General features: G+C 36.2%; 2 protein-coding genes across 4 annotated transcripts in view; one reads left to right on the forward strand and one right to left on the reverse strand.

Annotated features, from left to right (window-relative positions):
- Window positions 1–1,623: 1,623 nt before the first annotated feature.
- Window positions 1,624–8,732, forward strand: LOC130564646 (spermatogenesis-associated protein 22). 3 transcript variants are annotated; one of them, XM_057350944.1, is made up of 9 exons: window positions 1,624–1,663; window positions 1,777–1,874; window positions 5,228–5,277; window positions 5,398–5,499; window positions 6,332–6,464; window positions 6,576–6,912; window positions 7,547–7,652; window positions 7,730–7,827; window positions 8,224–8,732. In XM_057350944.1, exons 3-9 carry the CDS (start codon window positions 5,241–5,243, stop codon window positions 8,413–8,415), a joined length of 1,005 nt encoding a protein of 334 aa, XP_057206927.1. In that variant the 5' UTR covers window positions 1,624–1,663; window positions 1,777–1,874; window positions 5,228–5,240; the 3' UTR covers window positions 8,416–8,732. The 3 variants fall into 3 exon arrangements, with proteins under 3 accessions (XP_057206927.1, XP_057206920.1, XP_057206910.1); XM_057350937.1 differs by having other exon boundaries at window positions 1,651–1,692; XM_057350927.1 differs by lacking the exons at window positions 1,624–1,663; window positions 1,777–1,874 and having other exon boundaries at window positions 5,090–5,277.
- A 73-nt stretch (window positions 8,733–8,805) lies between these two features.
- LOC130564663 (LHFPL tetraspan subfamily member 7 protein) overlaps window positions 8,806–19,298 on the reverse strand; it is a 105,427-nt gene continuing 94,934 nt past the window's right edge. Inside the window, exon 3 of the mRNA XM_057350956.1 lies at window positions 8,806–11,301. Within this exon, the coding sequence (XP_057206939.1) occupies window positions 11,075–11,301 (227 nt within the window). The 3' untranslated portion in view covers window positions 8,806–11,074. The remainder of the gene's footprint in view (window positions 11,302–19,298) is intronic.

The following is a 19,298-nucleotide window of genomic DNA, read 5'->3' on the forward strand; positions in this document are numbered from 1 at the left end:
ATTTTGTCATTGTTTACTCACCCTTAGATTGTTCAGAACCTGTATACATTTCTTTGTTTTGCTGAACACAGGAAGAAATTTTGGAAGAATGTCAGATCTCGCCCACTATTTACTGCCATAGTAGGGAAAATAAATACTATGTGAGTCAATGGGGGGTGAGATTTGACAATCTTCCAGATATCTTCATGTGTGTTCAGCAGAACAAAGAAATGTATACAGTTTTGTAACAATCTGAGGGTGAGTAAATGATGACAGAATTGATGAACGACCTCAACTGCAGGATGCTTTGGTAGGAATGTTTTGTTGAAAATGAAAATAAAGTCACAATTCAGATATATTTTTTATATTTATGCTAAAAATTAAATTAGTTAGAGGGGGTAACTTGAATTAGCACTTCCACGGGGCCAACTGATTAAAAAAGCAGCAGAGGGCCGGTCAAAGCCAATTGGTGTAAATAATAAAAACAATTTAGAGCCGGAGCAGAGGGCCGGTCAAAGCCCTTTTATTTTAAATAAAAACATTTTTTTGCCAATTCAAAAAAGTAAGAAATTTCCCCAGTTGGACAATAAATCAGGACTTAACTGACTTTGCTTGGCACAAATTGAGTATGTGAGTATGGTGGTTAAGCACAAACAAAACAGTACAAAACATGAAAAACTCCCAGGTACCTACCTAAAGTTTTCTCTGTATTCTCAGGAGTGTTATGGGCATAATTAAGGTGAGTTTAAAGGCAACTAAAAAAAAGTGTGAATTGTTTTTTTTTGAAAACATTGAATTAATATTCCACACCTTAGGATGTATGTAGCAGAGCGTTGTGTTAGCAGTAGAGAGGTGGTTGGTTCCATCCCAGGAAGCACACATACAGTACTGATAATAATATTACACCTTAAATGCACTATAAGTTACTTTCCATAAATGCATAAACGTAAATACATTAAAAAGTACTTTAACCACCATACTTACCAGGAAGAGGTAAATTAAAAGATGAGAAAATATACACTACTAAGAATTAAACAAAAATGTTGGTGAAAATGACTTTTCACAATAAAAGCCCAGACTCTGGCCAAAGAGATGTAACATAAAACACACCGAGACTAACATTGTGCAGGCAGCAAAATAAGATTAAGAGAAAGAGTTCCTGGGGTTTCAATGATTTCCAGCAGGTGGCACCAGTCCACAGCTGACTGTAGATGACAACAACACAATCTTATACTTTTAAGGTTTTCGAAAATAGTTTTATATTATTATTCTCATGGTCGTTTGGTTTAAATGTCCTTTAACTTTAGCTACGTGTTCGACATTTCGTAAGTCACGTTGGATAAAAATGGATATTAATCATTCATTTTAGTCCGTTTTATTCTGACTAAACTACAATTTTAGTCGACGAAAAACAAATATAACTCGACAAAAATGTTTCAAACCAAACTACCAAGCACCCCCCCCCAAAAAAAATGTACAAACATTTATTTATTGGTTTACAAACATATACAATATCTTATATGTAGTTTCAGATTTTACTGTATTAAGAGAGAAAATTGTACTACGTACAGCTCGGTTATGTTGAAGCACGATTTGCGCACTTACTGGCACGTGACTTTGTTAACGCTTGACGTTACCTGAGGTGGTATTCGCTGGTGTTGTGTTGTCCGCGCAGACGTATATTGTAATATTACGTTTATGCTGTTGTTTTAGGTAGAAAGCATATTGTTTGTTGGTAATGCTGTTTTCGATGATATTAGTAATTAAGTCTGGTCTCTCATCCATTTTCTCACGCAGGGCCTCGCGGCCAATCAAATTATACCAAGAGCTGAGGAGCTGAAGTAGGCGATAGTAACGTTAGACGCTTCAGGTTAACGGCGAAGCAACGCACCGACGTGAGTAGCTCAATGTTTAATAATTAACACGTTTTTTTACAGAGTTTTATAGAAATGTAAAATGATGCATTACTTTTGTTTGACTGACAAAGACAAAGTGTGAATCCTGTCTCTGTCTTGTCATTCTATCCTTCATTTTGTCCCTTTTCTTATCCCCGTAACTCTCACTCCTGGTTCACCTCTTTATCTAACGTTAAGTCATTCTCTTCACTTTCCTCTTCTCCTGAAAACACTTTATAGTGCTATGAAGTGAGCACTAAGCACGTAAGCTAGTAATGTTTACGTACGTGACCACTCCGATGATTGCAGCATTTTAAATAATCCCTATTAAACACAAGAGCTGTTGTTTTGAATGATACGTGTAATGTAGAGAACAGTGTTTAATGATTTGCAAAAGTGTGTCAGTAATAAAAAAAAGCTAACCATCCCAAGACACTCCCATGAGCTATATTTCATCAGCACTTAGATGTTAAAATGCATATAAATGACAGAAATTCATATTCCTGGTGAGAAACCGAAACTATGGAGCGAAAATTGTGCCTAAACTTAACAAACAAATCCAGCGTTTTGCAAACAAACGCAACCTTTTTTGCAAAAGAAACTAAACTCTGAAACAAACAGAAAGCGTTTTACAAATACATAATGCAATTCGAGAGAAAATGCAAAGGTGTAACATATAAATGTACTGTGTTTAAGTCTCACATTTTTATGAGATTCTCTCAGCTTGATTTTCTCACAAATGTGATCGTCCAGATTTTCTCACAAATGTGATCGTCCAGATTTTCTCACAAATGTGATCGTCTAGATTTTCTCACAAATGTGACCGTACAGATTTTCTCAGTTATGCAACTTCTCCCAAAACAGCAGATAGTTCAATTGTTTGACTTAGATTTATATTACTGTTTTTTTGTGCTGGTTTATTTTATTGCAAAAATTGCCCAAATAGCTTGAAATAGCCAAAAAAATAGCAGCATTCATTTTAAACCTAAATAGGCTAATGGCAACCAAACAAAGCCGACGACTGACTGAAACAACTGCCACGACGATTTATTTGCTTTTCCATCTTTTATAGCCTAGAAAGCTCTCTACTTTAATGCCATAGTGTTTAGACATAATGTTAAATACTTTTTATCTATGAGTTGTTATGTATAAAAGTCAAACATATGTATCAGTGCAACTTTCATGCAGAAAAATCACTAAAAACCGAGTCACATCTCAGAAAGAGCGCAAAATACTATACTGAAATCTTACAAAAAATTGACATATAAAAATATAAATAAATATAAATCAGGCCCGGTTCCTGCCAGGTGCAGAAGTGTGGACTAGCAGATATCCTGGGTGGGGATATACCCCAACCACACAGACAGTATAGCTGCAGACAAAATTAAGAGTCCATTTAAAAAGTATTTTCCTCTTTTTCTGATAAGAATGTGATTTGGTAAAATGATCATTTTTGTTTATTTCTGTGAACTTTTGACAACATTTCTCCCAAATTTCATATAATTTATTTTTATTTATTTGGAGAAAATGAACTGGTGAAAGCAGGTGAAAACAGAAAAGATGATCTGCATTTTTAAAACAGAAACACAGCAAAAACAAGTTCATATTTAGTTTTAAGCAACACAAAACTAAGAAAACGTTAGAAAACGTAAAAAAATGTTTTATGAAATAACCCAGATTTTTTTTAATTAGTTTGTTATCGTGCTCAGTCACTCTTGAGGTTTGCTTTTGTTGGAATTCAACAAACACTGCAGTATATGACTGCAATACATGCAGGATTTAAATGATTTATTTTTATATAAATATAAAAAACAGACAACATTTCATTGATGTTTTACACCTTAAATAAAGCGGTTATGTAAACTGGACATAAATAGAAGCCTACAAAATAAAGTGGGCTAAGAACATTCCCCATTCACTGAACGATCACTGATTTCTGTTTAATTTCTTTTAATGAATTGAATGAATTAATCTGATTACACTGCACAATGAACTTTACATCGTGTCTGCTGTTTTTTATGTGGTATCGTGAGCGCGCATCGCACCTAAACTGAACTATTTTGCACATTGTTTCGCTACCACCTGCAGAGTGAATTGGGGTGTTTGAGATGGAGAGAAACAGATTTATTTCTGAAGCGGGAGCTTTGGAAGATGGAGCTTTCAGTCATTACTGAAAGTCAATAGGTTAAAATCTAGCCTATATATTGCAAGCAAATAATAGCTGTTTGTTAACAGCACAAAATAAGACCGCAAAAACGAAGAAATGAATCTGATTTTACTGCACAATTAATTTGACATGCTTAATTTTACATATGTGCAGTGCATCTAAAATTCCTTTGCACAGTATTTTGCTTCCACCTGTAGCATGTAGCTTGCTTCTCTGTTACAAACTAAAGCCAGAGCAGTGAAGTGAAGAGTGACGTTGCTTTCAGCCAATAGAAAATACAACAATTTTTGGTGTTATTTTTTAATTCTCATTGGGTGGGCAAGACAGATGTTTAGGGGGATTCAGCCCACCCCTGCCCATGCCTAGAGCAAGCCCTGATATAAACAAAAAATTATGTCAAAATTCCCTTATAAGAAAGTATCCTTGAAAAAGTAGTTTGTTTTGTGAACGTAAACAGTTGCAAATTGTGACAACATTGCAAATTGCATCCAGTTTGTTGTATGTTATTTGTATAATAAAACCAAATGCATAATTCATTATTTATTATTAAAAACAGCAACTGATTATTATTAACAGTTTCAATAAATTTCATGAGACTAACTGAATGAAACTTGATGAATGAAATTAATTTAGTTTCTGGCACTAGCTGGCAAGGGTGGCACTCAAGGTAATGTTCATGGCTTCTTCCTATAGAAACTAATTCTCAATAGCACCACCTGCTGTTGCACATGCATTTGTGAGAAAATCTGCACGGTCACATTTGTGAGAAAATCTGCATGGTCAAATTTGTGAGAAAATCTGAACGATCACATTTGTGAGAAAATCTGCACGGTCACATTTGTGAGAAAATCTGGACGATCACATTTGTGAGAAAATCTGCACGGTCACATTTGTGAGAAAATCAAGCTGAGAGAATCTCATAAAAATGTGAGACTTAAACACAGTACATTTACATGTTACACCTTTGCATTTTCTCTCGAATTGCATTATGTATTTGTAAAACGCTTTCTGTTTGTTTCAGAGTTTAGTTTCTTTTGCAAAAAAGGTTGCGTTTGTTTGCAAAACGCTGGATTTGTTTGTTAAGTTTAGGCACAATTTTCGCTCCATACGAAACCAGTTCAGACATTTTTAACTCGTACATTAAAAATGTAGCACTATGCCAGGTTATTTGTTTCATGTTTCACAGTGAATTTGTCAAAATGTGGAGAAATGAAAACCGACCAACACCAGCTGCAGGTAAGCCTCACTTTCACAATGACCAATATACAAATACTAGCATTAACAGTTAGCTGGTTGAAAGTACACATCAGAACACAACGGTTGCTATTGAGTTTAGTCTTTTTTCTTCATTTGTAGGCTCTCTCTCCGTGCCTGCTCCGGGCAATCAAAGAAAGAGGAGCAGGCTGCCTTTGACGTCGAATCCTTCCGAAAGTGAACTTTTTTATACCAACAACTACAGTAAGATGGAAAACTCAGCTCAAATTTTCCATATTGAGTCTTAAAGGGGTCATATGGCACGGCTAAAACGAATATTATGGTTTGTTTTAGATGTAATGCAATGTGTATACACGATGTAAGGTTCAAAAACGCTGTATTGTCCACATACCGTGCATGTTTGTATCTCCTCTTTGCCCCGCCTCTCTGAAACGCACAGATTTTTTACAAAGCTCATCGCTCTGATAAGCGAGGTGTGCTATGATTGGCCAGTTAACCAGTGCGTAGTGATTGGTCGAATACTGTAAGCGTGTGACGGAAGCAATTGTACTGACAGGTACGCCCACCTTACTTGCGTATAGATTTGGGTGGTTTTAGTCAAATCATACCACGAACTGACGTGGATTTGTGGGGGTGTGGTTACACGAGGCGTTTCAGGCAGGTCTGAGTGAGCATTCGCTTTTAGATAGAATGCGTCTTTTGTTCCGACACTTTACTATTTGCGATTTTTATGTGTCTAATACATGCATGGCCAACTTATAGTATTCGTATTCGCGCCATATGATCCCTTTAATAATAATAATACCTTAATTTTGTTAGCGCAGCTGAGAGGTGCACACACTTTGCACTGTATATATACTGTACCACATTTGCTTATCATGCAGCTCTTTTTAGATTTTGTGATGCTGTATACCTGTTGCATGTGATTTATCTTATATTTGGTCCTGTAAACCTTTCAAACGTTCTGTTTTTTTTCTAATTGCATTTGATTATAAATTTTAACCAATCCATGAGCAGATCATATAAATTGTTCATATTTGTATTATATTTACTGATTTTTAGTCCATTTTTATAGGTGAGAGTGGTCAATGGGACCAGTCAGTCTCTTTTACATCACAACAAGCCAACATGAAACCTTTTGTTTCACCTAGTATGGCGGGACATGGATATGCACCAATACCTTATCCAAAAAAGCCTGCTTATGGCTGGTATGCAATGTATTCTGCTTTTAAAAACATATCCCAAAGGGTATTAAAGCTGTATTTTTGTGTATTAAAGAAAAATTCTGTATTTTGTGTTTGTCATCACTTTACTATCAGGTCACAGAATTGGCAACAAAGACCCCCAATGAAACAGGATTCGGTGCCAGCAGTTGGATTTCATGTTCATGGTGGTTTTCCAAGCAGCAGCTCCTCTTCATTGGGTCAGCCTAGATGGTCCAGCGGCTTTCAGAACCAGATTAACAGGCCAACAACTTCCTTCAGAATGCCTTACACTCCCCAGCAGTGTAACCCTGCAGCAATAAACACTGAAGATCCTGGAGCTCAGAGTCAGAGCAGAAGGTGGAACTTCAGATCTACTGGACCGTCAGGCAGTGGGATGAGTACAAAAGTAAAGAAGGACACCTCACAGGACCGGATAAACCCACAGCATCAGGTGTGTGTATGTTATTCTAAAGACAGCATTTGAATGGATCTGCTGTATACCGACTAAGCGTAAACTGAATAAGTGTCATCGCTTGTTTTGCACAAAAAAGTGTATTACATCACCGTTTACTTTTGTTTGAAAAAGATCAGCTTGGACGTTGAGCTAAATGGGTTTTTTTATGTTCTGTTAAAGAAAAAAAGTAAAATCATTACAAAAGGGATTTTTTCATAAACTACCCCTTTAGAAAGTACATCCAGGATGTGCATACTTTTTTCAAATCAAAATGTCTACTCTGTAATAGGTAGATAAAATGATCTCTGTAACACTTTAAAATAAGGTACTATTTGTTAACAGTAGTAAATGCATTAGCTAACAATTTCGTCTTTCAGCATTTATTCATCTTTGTTAATGTTAGTCAATGCCAATACAGTTATTCATGTTAGTTCATGAGGCATTAACAGATTTGAAAATGAACGTGATTGATAAATGCTTTAGAAGTATTGTTCATTGTTAGTTCATGTTAGCTGATGCAACTAATTGTTTACAAATAGCACTTTAGTGTAAAGCGTCGCCATTATCTCGATATGAAAATTCAGCCTTCTTTGTTCATCTAACATCTTTGAATTTCCCTGCTGTTTGTTAGAAGCCTCAACGTGAGAAATCATTGCGTGTCATCACTGCTGTTATAGAAGGCATGAAGCACTGGGGCCAGTATACGAACAGAGCACCAATGCTCTTTGAGATTTTTGGTGAGGAGTCTGTATCACACAGATTTTGTTTGTTCTCTTTTAATCTGTGTATCTAACAGAAGTGTTTCTCTTCACAGCCACACTTGATTCTGCTGTTACAGTCGCAGATTACGGAGCAAAAAAATTCCTCATGAGGGACGGCAAAGATGTGGTCCAGTGTCTCTACTTTGAAAATGTGAGTCAGGAAAGTCCTTCCAAAGCAACAGACATATTTTAGTCTATTTAGTAAACATATACATATAAAAAAAAGCCATTTTGTTAAAATGTTTTTAAAGACACTTCTATTGATTTGGGATAGAGATGACAAACCAAACAAAACAGAAGATGATGAAGAGGTTCTTTGGCCAGTGACTTACCTCCAGTTTATTCCCGCTGTGCCTTTCCGATTTATTACCGTTTTATGTTTAACCATAAATGTATATTAGTAATGTACTGTAGCAAATGCTGCAACATATAAAAATCATGCAACATATTTGTTATGCAATAAAACAGTATGACTGACCATTGACATGTGACGTTTGTAGTGGGTGCAGACATGAAGTCAGAGATACTGACTGTTTATGTCCTACAGGATCAGACACTGCCCAAACTGATCCGGGGTCAGGCGTATCGCTGCATTGGGAACTACAGCAAGCAGACAGACACAATGACTTGCGTGTCAGTCCGGGCTGCATCACTGTCAGAGCAAAGAAATTCCCAGGAGGCTGTAAAAGCGTCAGACACAGAGATGAGGAATGTGGTGCTGGTTCGCAATGAAATCTGAGTCTGAGTAACAGTGTAAATATGAATTTAACATGATGCCGACTAAAGTTAAGATTGAGTTGTGTTAGTTGTGAAGAAGTTCAGAAAAGTTCTGTAATAAACAGTGAATGTTAAGCAGCGTTAACTCTGTGACCATTAGCTGAGGATTTTGATTGTATGTTATGAATTAGTCACTTTTCATTGCAGTTCTGACATATAATTTATATGCCTATAAAATATTACTATAATTTATAAGTTATCTCCACTTTCTAATGGTCACTTTATTTGCATTTACATTGTTTTGGTGTGTTAAAGAGGAATTTGTATTAATTCAGTTTATTAAAATGTTGCAAAATATTTTGTAAAATGTATTGGTGTCCACTCAAAAGATGTAGATTTGTTAAGTTTATGAAATGCTTTATTACAAAGAAGAAACACATAACATTTTTAAGGATTCAAAATTGAACACAACGATGAGGTAACATCTCAAAAAATCTCTTTCAAACGGGATCCGACCATCTGAAGAAGGCCATGTTACAGAATTATTTACAATCAGAACATCACATTGGGAAAACCCACAGCACTAATCTACAAATTCTACGTTCTACCAGTGGTCAGACTTCACATACAGTACATGGTAAAAGATGAAAGAGTGGCTTCACACAACTGGTGTACTGCTGCATAACATTTAAAGGGCCTGCTCATGTTTGACATTTGATGCCAGTTTAATGTTGTGCTCTGTTCACCGAGTATGTTTGTATATTATACGTTGACCCACACAAAATTAGCAAATTTCAAAAAAAGTCTTTACATGCCCTATTCTGATGCTTTCAGCAACCAGTAAAAGTATAACAAACATTTTACCATCAATATTGCCAGATTCAGCAGATATCCCCCAAATCTGAAAATGCGAAAAATGTCTGCACATTCTGTCTGGGCCAATGTATCACGTAGAAGGTTTAGCTTCACTGTATTGCTGTGCCAGGCATAAATGCGTTAGCGCATTAGCTTAAACGGTACATAAACATATCTAAATAATCACAAGAAATCAAGACTGAGATTGTTTTTACTGGCTGTTCAAAACTAATTTAGTTATGAAAACTTCTTGTAATCCCTTAAAGGGCTAGTTCACGCAAAAACGAAAATTCTGTCATCATTTACTCACCCTCAGGTTGTTTCAAACCTATATAAATTTCTTTGTTCTGTTAAAAGCAAAGAAAGATATTTGTAAGAATGTTAGCCATTTTCAGTTCTGTGACATCATCCACTACCATAGTAGGAAAAAAATATTGTATCTTTTTTTGCTCTGTTGAACACAAAGTGAGATATTTGGAAGAGTGTAGGAAAACAAACAGTTCTGGGGCACCTTTGACTACCATTTAATTTTCCTACTATGGCAGATGTCACAGAATTGAAAATTGCTAACATTTTTCCAAATATCTTTCTCGGTGTTCATATTATACAGGTATGAAATGACATGAGGCTGAGTGAATGATGACAGAATTTCCAGTTTTGGTTGAACTATCACTTTAAAACCCAACCGGACGTTAACTTGGCATGGAGGACCTATGTTAAACTCTTTCAGTTGAAACACGCTTCTAATCATCATTATAGATGAAGACACAATCGCATGACATTAATATAACAAGAGAGAATTAACAAAACGTTTCAGTAGAAGTACCTGATGAAAGGTACTTAAATCTTAGCAATGGTCAAAAGGCACAAGTTGGTTAGAAGTTGGTATTTTCCAAGAACATGTAGTCTCAGTGTTGACTAAACCCAACTTCTCCAAATCCTCCTGATATTGTTAAATCCTGAATAATTCAGCAGGTGGTACAGTAACAAAAGCATGAGGAGGATTTCACATTTCCCATTCCCTCAGGAAATGGACATACGTTTGGAGAAAAACATGAATAAACTGTGTTTTATTTATTGGATGTTCTCACTTTTTGGAGTTTTGGGAAGGAGTTCATGCTTGTGTTAGCGGTCACGTAAAAATCCTCTTCCTTCCACTCACGTGTGAGTCTGAAGCTATGTCAAAGTTTCTGGAAGTTTTACAGTTTCAGACAAAAGCCTGTGATGTTAGCGATCATTTTACAGCGAACAAGAGGTTTAGCGTAAGCCACAGTGTTGGTCCTCCGGTGTCATGGATTCTGTTTTCAGGTGCCTGATATAACCTGAAAACTGTTTTAAACAAAACTGAAGAAATCTGGCAGATTTATTGAGTTTGAAGGCAGTTTTTCAGGAGCTTCTGTAAATTTACTCATCAGGTTCTGAGAAGGACCAACTTTTGGAAAGTTTTCAGATTTTCTCTTCAAAGCATGCCCACGTGTCCTTTAATATTTTCATTCATTAGTAAGGGTCTTCCATCAAGAAAAAAGACAGACCTTGGAAATAAATAAGAAAGGGGACAAAATACCCAAATCCATATCGTCCTCTTCAAATACCCACCTTGCAGACTCTGAACAAATAAAAGGACAAGAAAATGAAGTAGTCAGCACACAATCAATGAGAATACAAAGGGTTACATCTTCAATTCTTCTTTCCAGTGACACCATCATGACATCATCGCTACCAACCATGGAAAATGAGACTTTGCAGTGTGTCCAACGTCAACACAATCGCTTCATTGTTACTATGGCTGATCAGGGTGTTTATATCAGGTGGTGGTCTTCAGCGCTCTATAAAAGGGTGGGCAGCGGGGTGGGTGATAGCTGCTCTTTGGGGGCATACTTGGCGAAAAAGGGGAGGAAGAGGGTAAGCATTACACCCACGATTGCCAGCATGTAGCCCCATCCTATCTGGCACTCCCCGGCATAGTAGATGTCAGAGTCTCCGCAGAAAGACTTGACCAGGTTGGAGTTGAGGCCAATGGGATAAACCAGCAGACCGGATGCCATAATGAACACTAAAACATAAAGAGAGAAGAAGCAAATGAATTATTGGAAGAGGTATCACTTGGAAAAAAAACAAGAACAACAATCATAATAATAATACACAGGTAACGGGTGATACTACAGACGAATTAGGTGCAATTTTAACTTTCCTATCATTAAAACCAAACTTAACGTTAGTTATATTCAAAAATTAAGAATACATATACTATTTGTATTGTGATTTTACACTTTTCCATTTTAAAATATGCAATACCTTATTTAATACCACACATTACAGTGATATACGTAACTACCTACAGAAAGCGATAACTTTTGTTTTAACATACAAGTGGTTTGTAATTGTGTTTATTTAGCAAAATATTACATTGGCCTATTTTTAGCACATTCAATGAATAAATTGTTTTCCAAAAATCTTATGACAATTATCTGCTAAATGATTTAAGAAATATACAGTAGGTCTCCAAAGTTCTGTCTATTATGATACACAAGATGTTATGAATAATCATATTAAGAAAATAGCCTTGAATAATGTAACCAATGCTAATTTACCATTCAAACATACTATTAAATCAAAGTAAAAATTGTGATAAATCCAAACAAAATTGCCTCATGTCTACAAGTTGTGGTGCCATGATGAGGCAAAAAAGCTTAATGTAAATTACAAAAATACTCCCCCTCTGGATATAACAACTGCAAACTAACTGTCAACAACACAAACTCATTAACAATAATTATTATTATGGGAATTTAATCCCATTTCAGACTTTTCAAAATATATCTGTAATAGCAACTAAAATGCTGAAGATGGCAGTAGAGATCTATGCCTCCAACGGAATGAGCAAAAACTTGCCTTTAGTATCACAATAGCCTACTGATTAAAATGTTGCTTTGGAAATATCAAATACATCACCGGCACACAAATCCGCCTGCTCATAAATGTCTGATATCAAAATTTAACGGATGATGGCTGGTCCGTGAATGTGGGGTTAAATGATGAGGGAGAAAAGCCATTAGGAGAGCGAGTCCTCTAGTCGATCACTCTTAGCATACCAGCCTTCACTGCTCATGTTAGTGTCCAACTCATCTCACGTCTATCGAATCTAAAGATCCATTACTTTCCAGGCCTGTGCTGAGGAAATGCACTGATGAGATCTGGTTACAGCCACTGTCCATGCTGGCAAATGACTTCAGTTTGAGGGGTTTGTCACCAAACTTCTTTATCTTTACTTAAATTATACAGAATGGCAGCAATGGCTTATTACTATAATATTTAAATGTGTATGATCACATCCATGGTCTTATATTCACAATATAACACAGCCTCTTGTACCATATGTCGTAAGTATGGCATGCAAGTATATATATATTTTTTCTCTTTGATTTAAATTTTTTTTTCAGTCTCTGACACGTGTGGCATGTGTTATCGGTCATTTTTTCATCCTCAACCCAATACCGAGCAACAGAACTTAATATCTCGCTGTCAGGGTTGACTAAGCGCACATACTGTAAACGTGACTCGAGGCCGCTGCTGTAATCCACTGGAGATATGTGTCTGTGACAAATGAATTGATGATGAAATTCAGTGAATAGTGTAATAACACTTCTGCCTGCCCCTCTGATGGCATTTGCCTTTAGGGTTTAAACCCTGAATAAGCAGACGGTCTGCTCCACTGCCACTCATTATGGTGTGTCGCTGGACGCGATGAGGCCAGTGTCACCATCTCTTTGAGTGATAATGCTGTATAGCTATATTTCATTTACAGAAAAAAGTTGACAGTGCTGGCAACCAATGAACCAACTGTGAACTTACTGCATCCAATAAAAAAACACAGTTTGCTTTTGGAGTGTAATCCTTTTTCTGGAGCATCAGGTAAAAGGTCTTTTTTTGATTTATGGCTTCGTTTCAACCTTGTGGCCATTTAGAAAATAAACTCTTTTGGAACACACTTTTCACACTCTTGATTGTTCAGTTTGGTGCACTATCAATGTCCAACACTTAATGTAAATGTATCATAGAGAATAATGTATGTCACACAGATTTCCAGCATAATGTCATTTCTAGCCCCCTAACCCAGGGGCGCAACTGCACATTTTCGGAGGGGTATGCGAGATCAGTTTCGAATAATCAGTCGATTGTTTTTTCGATTAATCGGATAAAAGACTAAACTATTTAGAATTTTAACTTTTGCTTATAATAACTAAATAAAACACCAAATCAGGGTATTTATTGTATTCTTTTAAAAGCGAGTTTCACTTATATAATCTAGAATTTTGACATTTAATACCTTTAACAAAAAACATCCCGAATATAAGTAACAATCGAGTTGTAGCCCGTTAGAAATGTGCTGGTGAGGAAATGATCCCAGTGAATAGTAAACTTCTTTTGATCCTCAAAGTTAGACATTTAGATTATTCCATTTCCTTCAACTAAAAGTATTATTAACACTATTTATTATTATCAAAATGAATAAGACGTATCACATGATATACTCGTGTTGTATAACAAATAAACTGCTTGGTTTTTTCCCCACTTACTTTAAAACGAATGCTTAGTTTGCGGTTCATTGATATTTAATGAAAACACAACAATAAAATAGTAGTCTATGTTAAACATACTTTTACAGAAACTTTATAATTAAACATTTATTGAAAAATGAAATAAGATGGATAACATACTTTATAACACAAATAAAATATAAGATCTTTGGATTTTCCCCTTAACATTTTTAGTTTGTGGTTCATATTTAATGAAAACACTTCTTCATTAACATTCTTCAGAGGTTCTTCAGCAATTCTTTGAGATGACTGAGGTGCTATATAGAACTGCTGAAGAACCATATAGAGGCTTAACGGGTTTTTTTTTTTTTACAGAAGAGGTGCTATAGCACCTCAGTCATCTCAAAGAACTGATGAAGAACCACTGAAGAACCACTGAAGCACCACTGAAGCACCAATATATGGTTCTATATAGCATTTAAAGTGGTTCCACTATGATTATGAGCCAAGAACCACTTTTAGTGCTATATAGCTAGCTATTTTAGAGTGTAATTTGACTTTTTAACTTGATTTCAACTGAAAATGTAAATGTTCAAATAAAGCTGCACCACTGTACTGTAGATCCTGAATGCTGCACAATAATTGTTTTACCTTGATTATTTTGTTTTTGTAATCGTTGGAACACAAAATTGATGATTGCGATTAATTGTGATTAATTGCAATTAATTGCACCGCTCTAGCTGCAAATGACTATTTCTGAAAAATAAATAAAAAAGCAGACCCCTTTATCTATGGCGAGCATTTAATTGATCTACCTAATATACACAATTAAATAATATTCATACTTTTTTCAAAATTTGACGAAGTTACATCTTGACTACATTTAAAAACAATATAAACAAATACAAAATAAAATTATAAAATGCTTTTTAAAAAAGCACCAATGAAGCCCAATTGAATCAAAACCACTAAAACCAACAAAATTTGTATACATCTGACTAGGCATTAACTCAGAATTTGGGAAAATAATGTAGTTTCTAGTATATATGGTTCAAGAGTTTTGAACATAAACATATATAAACTGCTAAAATCATATTTATGCCCAGACTTTAGAAGGAAATGTGTAAAATTCTGAAAAATTCAATTATATCTTGTAAAATGGAGTGGAGAGTATAACAGTACAATTACATGAGATGCACCGATATATCGGCCAATAATCGGTATCGGCCAATAGTTTAAAAACAGCCGATGATCAGAGCCGATGTTCTGTCAATCAAAAGAGGACAGGAAAATGCAACAAATGTGTGCTCTGTATATAAAAAAGTTTAAGAAATATCACTAGTTTGATGTTCAATATTAAGAACATTCAGAAAGTTAAAAAATATTAATTTAATCTTCATAATCGTTATTGGCAGATTTCACTCTGAATAATCAGTTATATCAGTATCGGTGAAGAAATGTTGTATCGGTGCATCGCTACAATTAACGGTAAAGCTAAAAGTAGTTAAATTATGAAAAATATAAACACGCAAGGGGCAAGGGCTATCTCGACCAGACCTGTTTGTGGAAAAGTATTAACGTAGGTATTTCCAAATAAACCTCAACTGTGTCATATTGCATTACACTACCGCTATAACTCCAGACAAACAAATGGCAAGCCAAACTTTATTACACGCAAATCTCTTGCTGATTCGGGACTTCGTCCAACAGCGGTCTGATTTAGGGGCCTGTCTCTGAGCCGTTGGCTGGCCGACCGACTATTCCCCAATGCATTTCGAGTTAATGAGACAGCAGCAAAAGTCACTCATATCGAGTCAGAGATCGTCTCCTGCATGATGACTGTCCTCTGCATCCCTGCAGACACAAAACTTCTGTCTCCGCTCAAACTGAATTAACACTAGGACTGGGATGTTGTGATTTGGTTAGTACGAGGAAGGGCAGGGGACACTGTTGAACACAAATCCGCTAGGATTGGCAACAGGCAGCTGCTTTCTAAGGCACAAATCCGCCTGTTAGGTCTGACATCACGCACCACCGCTTCCAAGTCCAAACGCTTTATCAGATGCCAAAAGCAAACAACAAACAATGCTTATACTCACCATGTGCTGTAAAACTACACAAAATCACGATCCTGACCATTATCCCCATTAGTATTAAGGTGAGTAAATGATTTTCATTTTAATGTATAGACTAATCCTTTAAGGTGCCTGCCTTTTGAATCTGCCTCTATAGGCGACTCATTTGGATTTGGTTTAGCGCATGTTTGTCTAGCTTGTCGTAACAGGCTCAATCAGTTGGAGATCACTGTCTTTCCATGATTACAGGCACCGTCATTTTACAAACCACACACACGGTGAAAAATCCAGTCTAAATACAGTGACAAATGTTGCCATGCTTATCTGCTCTGCCCTATGAACCTGCTTTGAAGCCTGCAGAACCCACACACTCGAAGGAGACACATTCACGCACACACATTTACATATACACATTGAACAGATGTGAAATCTGGGTGATGTGTGCATGTACTGTATCTGTCAATGGACATGATGACAGATCAGGTCATGCTATTATGTTTCTGAGTAGATTTGCAATTTATAATAATGTAAAATAACAGAACAAGGAATAAATGCCATAGACTTACACTGAAGAAGGAACTTGAGCCGAACTACAGCAGGGACCAAAATATCACAGAGACTTTGGAGTGTTTTTTTTTCTTCTACTTGGACCAGTAGACAAATATCTGGCAACCACAATATGGCAACCCAAAACTGATGCGTTTTCTTTTATATCTCAATCCATCTTCCAATAGACATTCATGAGATTAAAGGAATGAAAACTTTGGTTTATTTCTTTTGTGTCTCAGATATTTCTCCTGAGAAAAAGAGCCAGAAATCTTCTAAGGAGTAATGCAGGATACAAAAACAAGAGTTTCTATTTAATCATATTGATGTCTAGGAGAAATAATTGAGATATTAAAGAGATCTCATCTGTGTTTTTTCTTATGAGAACATCTGCATTGTAAGCATGTCATGGCCCTGTTTAGCCCTTCGGGAATTTGCATCCAGTTGCACCAGTCGAACTACCGTTAAAATAAATGGGAAGGTTGATTGTCTCTGTCCAGGAATTATAGATCTTCTTGGTACAGTATGAATCACAGAGAAAGAGAAACATTCATTTTCATGCCACAATGAGCTAATTACACTATTAACACTATAACTCCCCAATTATGACAAATTACTATCATTTCCCAAAACAGAAAACACACTGTGATGATAGACATGATCCCAGTTCACTTTTCACTTTTGCTCATAATCTTGTGTATCATATACTTCTGCTAAAAAATAATCCAACAATGTCACGACTCACGAGAATATTACTTTCACAACAAGGACACTCTTTGGTTTTTCTTATTTACTATACATACTGTATGCGCAACAATGCTGGTTTGTTTTCAACCCATGGGTTCAGACCCTGCCGTTTGCCAAGTCAAAAACTGCATCCAACCCTCTGTCGCTTATTCAAAAACAGCACAAATAACAACAGCCTGCGCTGTTTCTTGCTCCGACTGCAAATCAGGACTGAAGTCATGTACTGAAGTTAAGCAAAAGTGTCATGAATACAGAAAATTGCATAGTGTCTGTTTCCCATGTAAATAAATATAAAGGGCTAGAATAATACGAGGCCAGTATAAATATATAAAAGTCTAATAAATCTTTGTTTGCCGGCACTGCTTGCATTTATTTGCTGGCATGCATGTGAATGATGAAGCGACTGACACGCAGCATATGCTGAGAGCCTCCAAAGCCCAGAAATATTGTTTAATTACGCCTCTGCAAAGTTGCAATACATCAAAATGACGTTTTATAGCACTGTTCTCGCTTTTGTTTTAGTTTTTTTGTCTTTAACTTTGAGCGTCTCTTTGTTTTATTCTCGTTCGTAACAGAAGTAAACTAAAGAAAAGAGACTGCCAGTAGAATTAAAGGGTACGACATGATATAAGCACCAAAAAATGTCGCCACAGGGTGAAAGATTATTGGTATTTTAAGTTTTTACATAAAATCAGTTCCATGGAAATTAAACTTAATTAAGTTTCACTTACACTTTTAACTCAACATTTTTATGCTATCATGCATCATTTGTAATAAAATAAATCACAAAAGGTTAAAGTGTGGCACTAGCACCACCAAACAGATCTATTTGAATAATAACCGTTTTCAGAAATTTCTCAAACAATGTTTTAATAGCACCACAAAGTCAAAGTGTTACATGGAAGTTTGCCCAAAAATGAAAATTCTGTCATCATTTACTCACCCTCCTGCCATTTCAAAACGTTTATGACTTTATTTCAGCCGCAGAACACAAAAGAAGATATTTTGAAGAAAGTTGGTAACCAAACAAAACTTCCAAACAAAGCTTTTTATAGACAGAGCACAGGGTTGGTAACATAAAGGTCATGGGTTTGAATTGCCATGGAACACATACTGAGAAAAATGTATAGCTTGAATGTACAGTAAGTCACTTTGGATTAAAGTGTCTGCATATAGTTAATGTAATGTTACATTTTGATTACATTTTTTTAAAGAAATCACACAACACTATGGCGGTCTCAGACTTTTGAAGCTCACTATACACACAGTCACACACAAATACTTCCATCACCCTGCAGCTCGTTTTCAGAAGCGGGTCTCAATAATGCCAGGTGGAGATGTGGCGGGCGCGAGACAGACATCCCTTGGAAATTGCTATTCATTGGGGGTGGACCGGGAGCTATTTCCATTTCCCTTTGCAGGCGGGCAGTTGACCCTCTGCACCACCATTTTCTCTCTTCCCTCCCTCTCTTTCTGTCGGTCTCTTTCATTCAGACTGAGAAAGAGAGTGGAGCATCATCTTGAATGTCCAATATTGCTTTACATTCCCGGCTCGGGAGATATTCAGAGCTCTATGTGTGTAGTTGAATGTGATACACTGCAGTAAGCTATGAATTTTCAATATGAAAGCTGACGAAATAAAATATAGTTTTCTATCTAAAACAGGAGCTGAAATGCAGAAAATGTAATCATGGCGTGTGTATTATGTTGTATAAAGCGGAGAACTCAAGGTCTGGGGACTGTGGCAGGCTGTCTCGAATAACTGCATTTGTCAAATTCCAGCGAGACAACCCTGATTTTCAGAGCTCACTACAATCATAATTACATCTGAAGTGTTTACTGTCTGCCTCACTCATTCGCTATAAGGGTCATCAAAGCGAGAGAGTGAGAGAGAAGGAAAGAGAGAGAGAGCAGGCTATAAAATGCTATAAAAGCTCAATAAAAGAAAGTCGAGGAAAAAAATAGAGAGAGAGCGAAAATTGGTGGTGAAATTCTGTGTGATTAAGGGTTAAAGAGTGTTAAAGTTTAGAAAAACAAAACAAGAACATTTGAAGGTAGCAAAACACTTGACAAAGGCTATCTACAGGCATATGTTTCTTTGAGAGCTGTGTGAGTAAGTGAAGGAGAATGACTGTAGATATCAA

This window comes from Triplophysa rosa, linkage group LG2 (genome assembly GCF_024868665.1).
Source record: "Triplophysa rosa linkage group LG2, Trosa_1v2, whole genome shotgun sequence".
In the NCBI taxonomy this organism is placed as follows: Eukaryota; Metazoa; Chordata; class Actinopteri; order Cypriniformes; family Nemacheilidae; genus Triplophysa; species Triplophysa rosa.

Excerpts from the sequence above, each read along its gene's own strand:
- LOC130564646 (XM_057350927.1), top strand. The coding sequence starts at position 5,217 with ATGTTTCACAGTGAATTTGTCAAAATGTGGAGAAATGAAAACCGACCA. Across the intron at positions 5,500-6,331 it reads TTTTTATACCAACAACTACA|GTGAGAGTGGTCAATGGGAC; the intron begins GTAAGATGGAAA and ends CCATTTTTATAG. Across the intron at positions 6,465-6,575 it reads AAAAAGCCTGCTTATGGCTG|GTCACAGAATTGGCAACAAA; the intron begins GTATGCAATGTA and ends CTTTACTATCAG.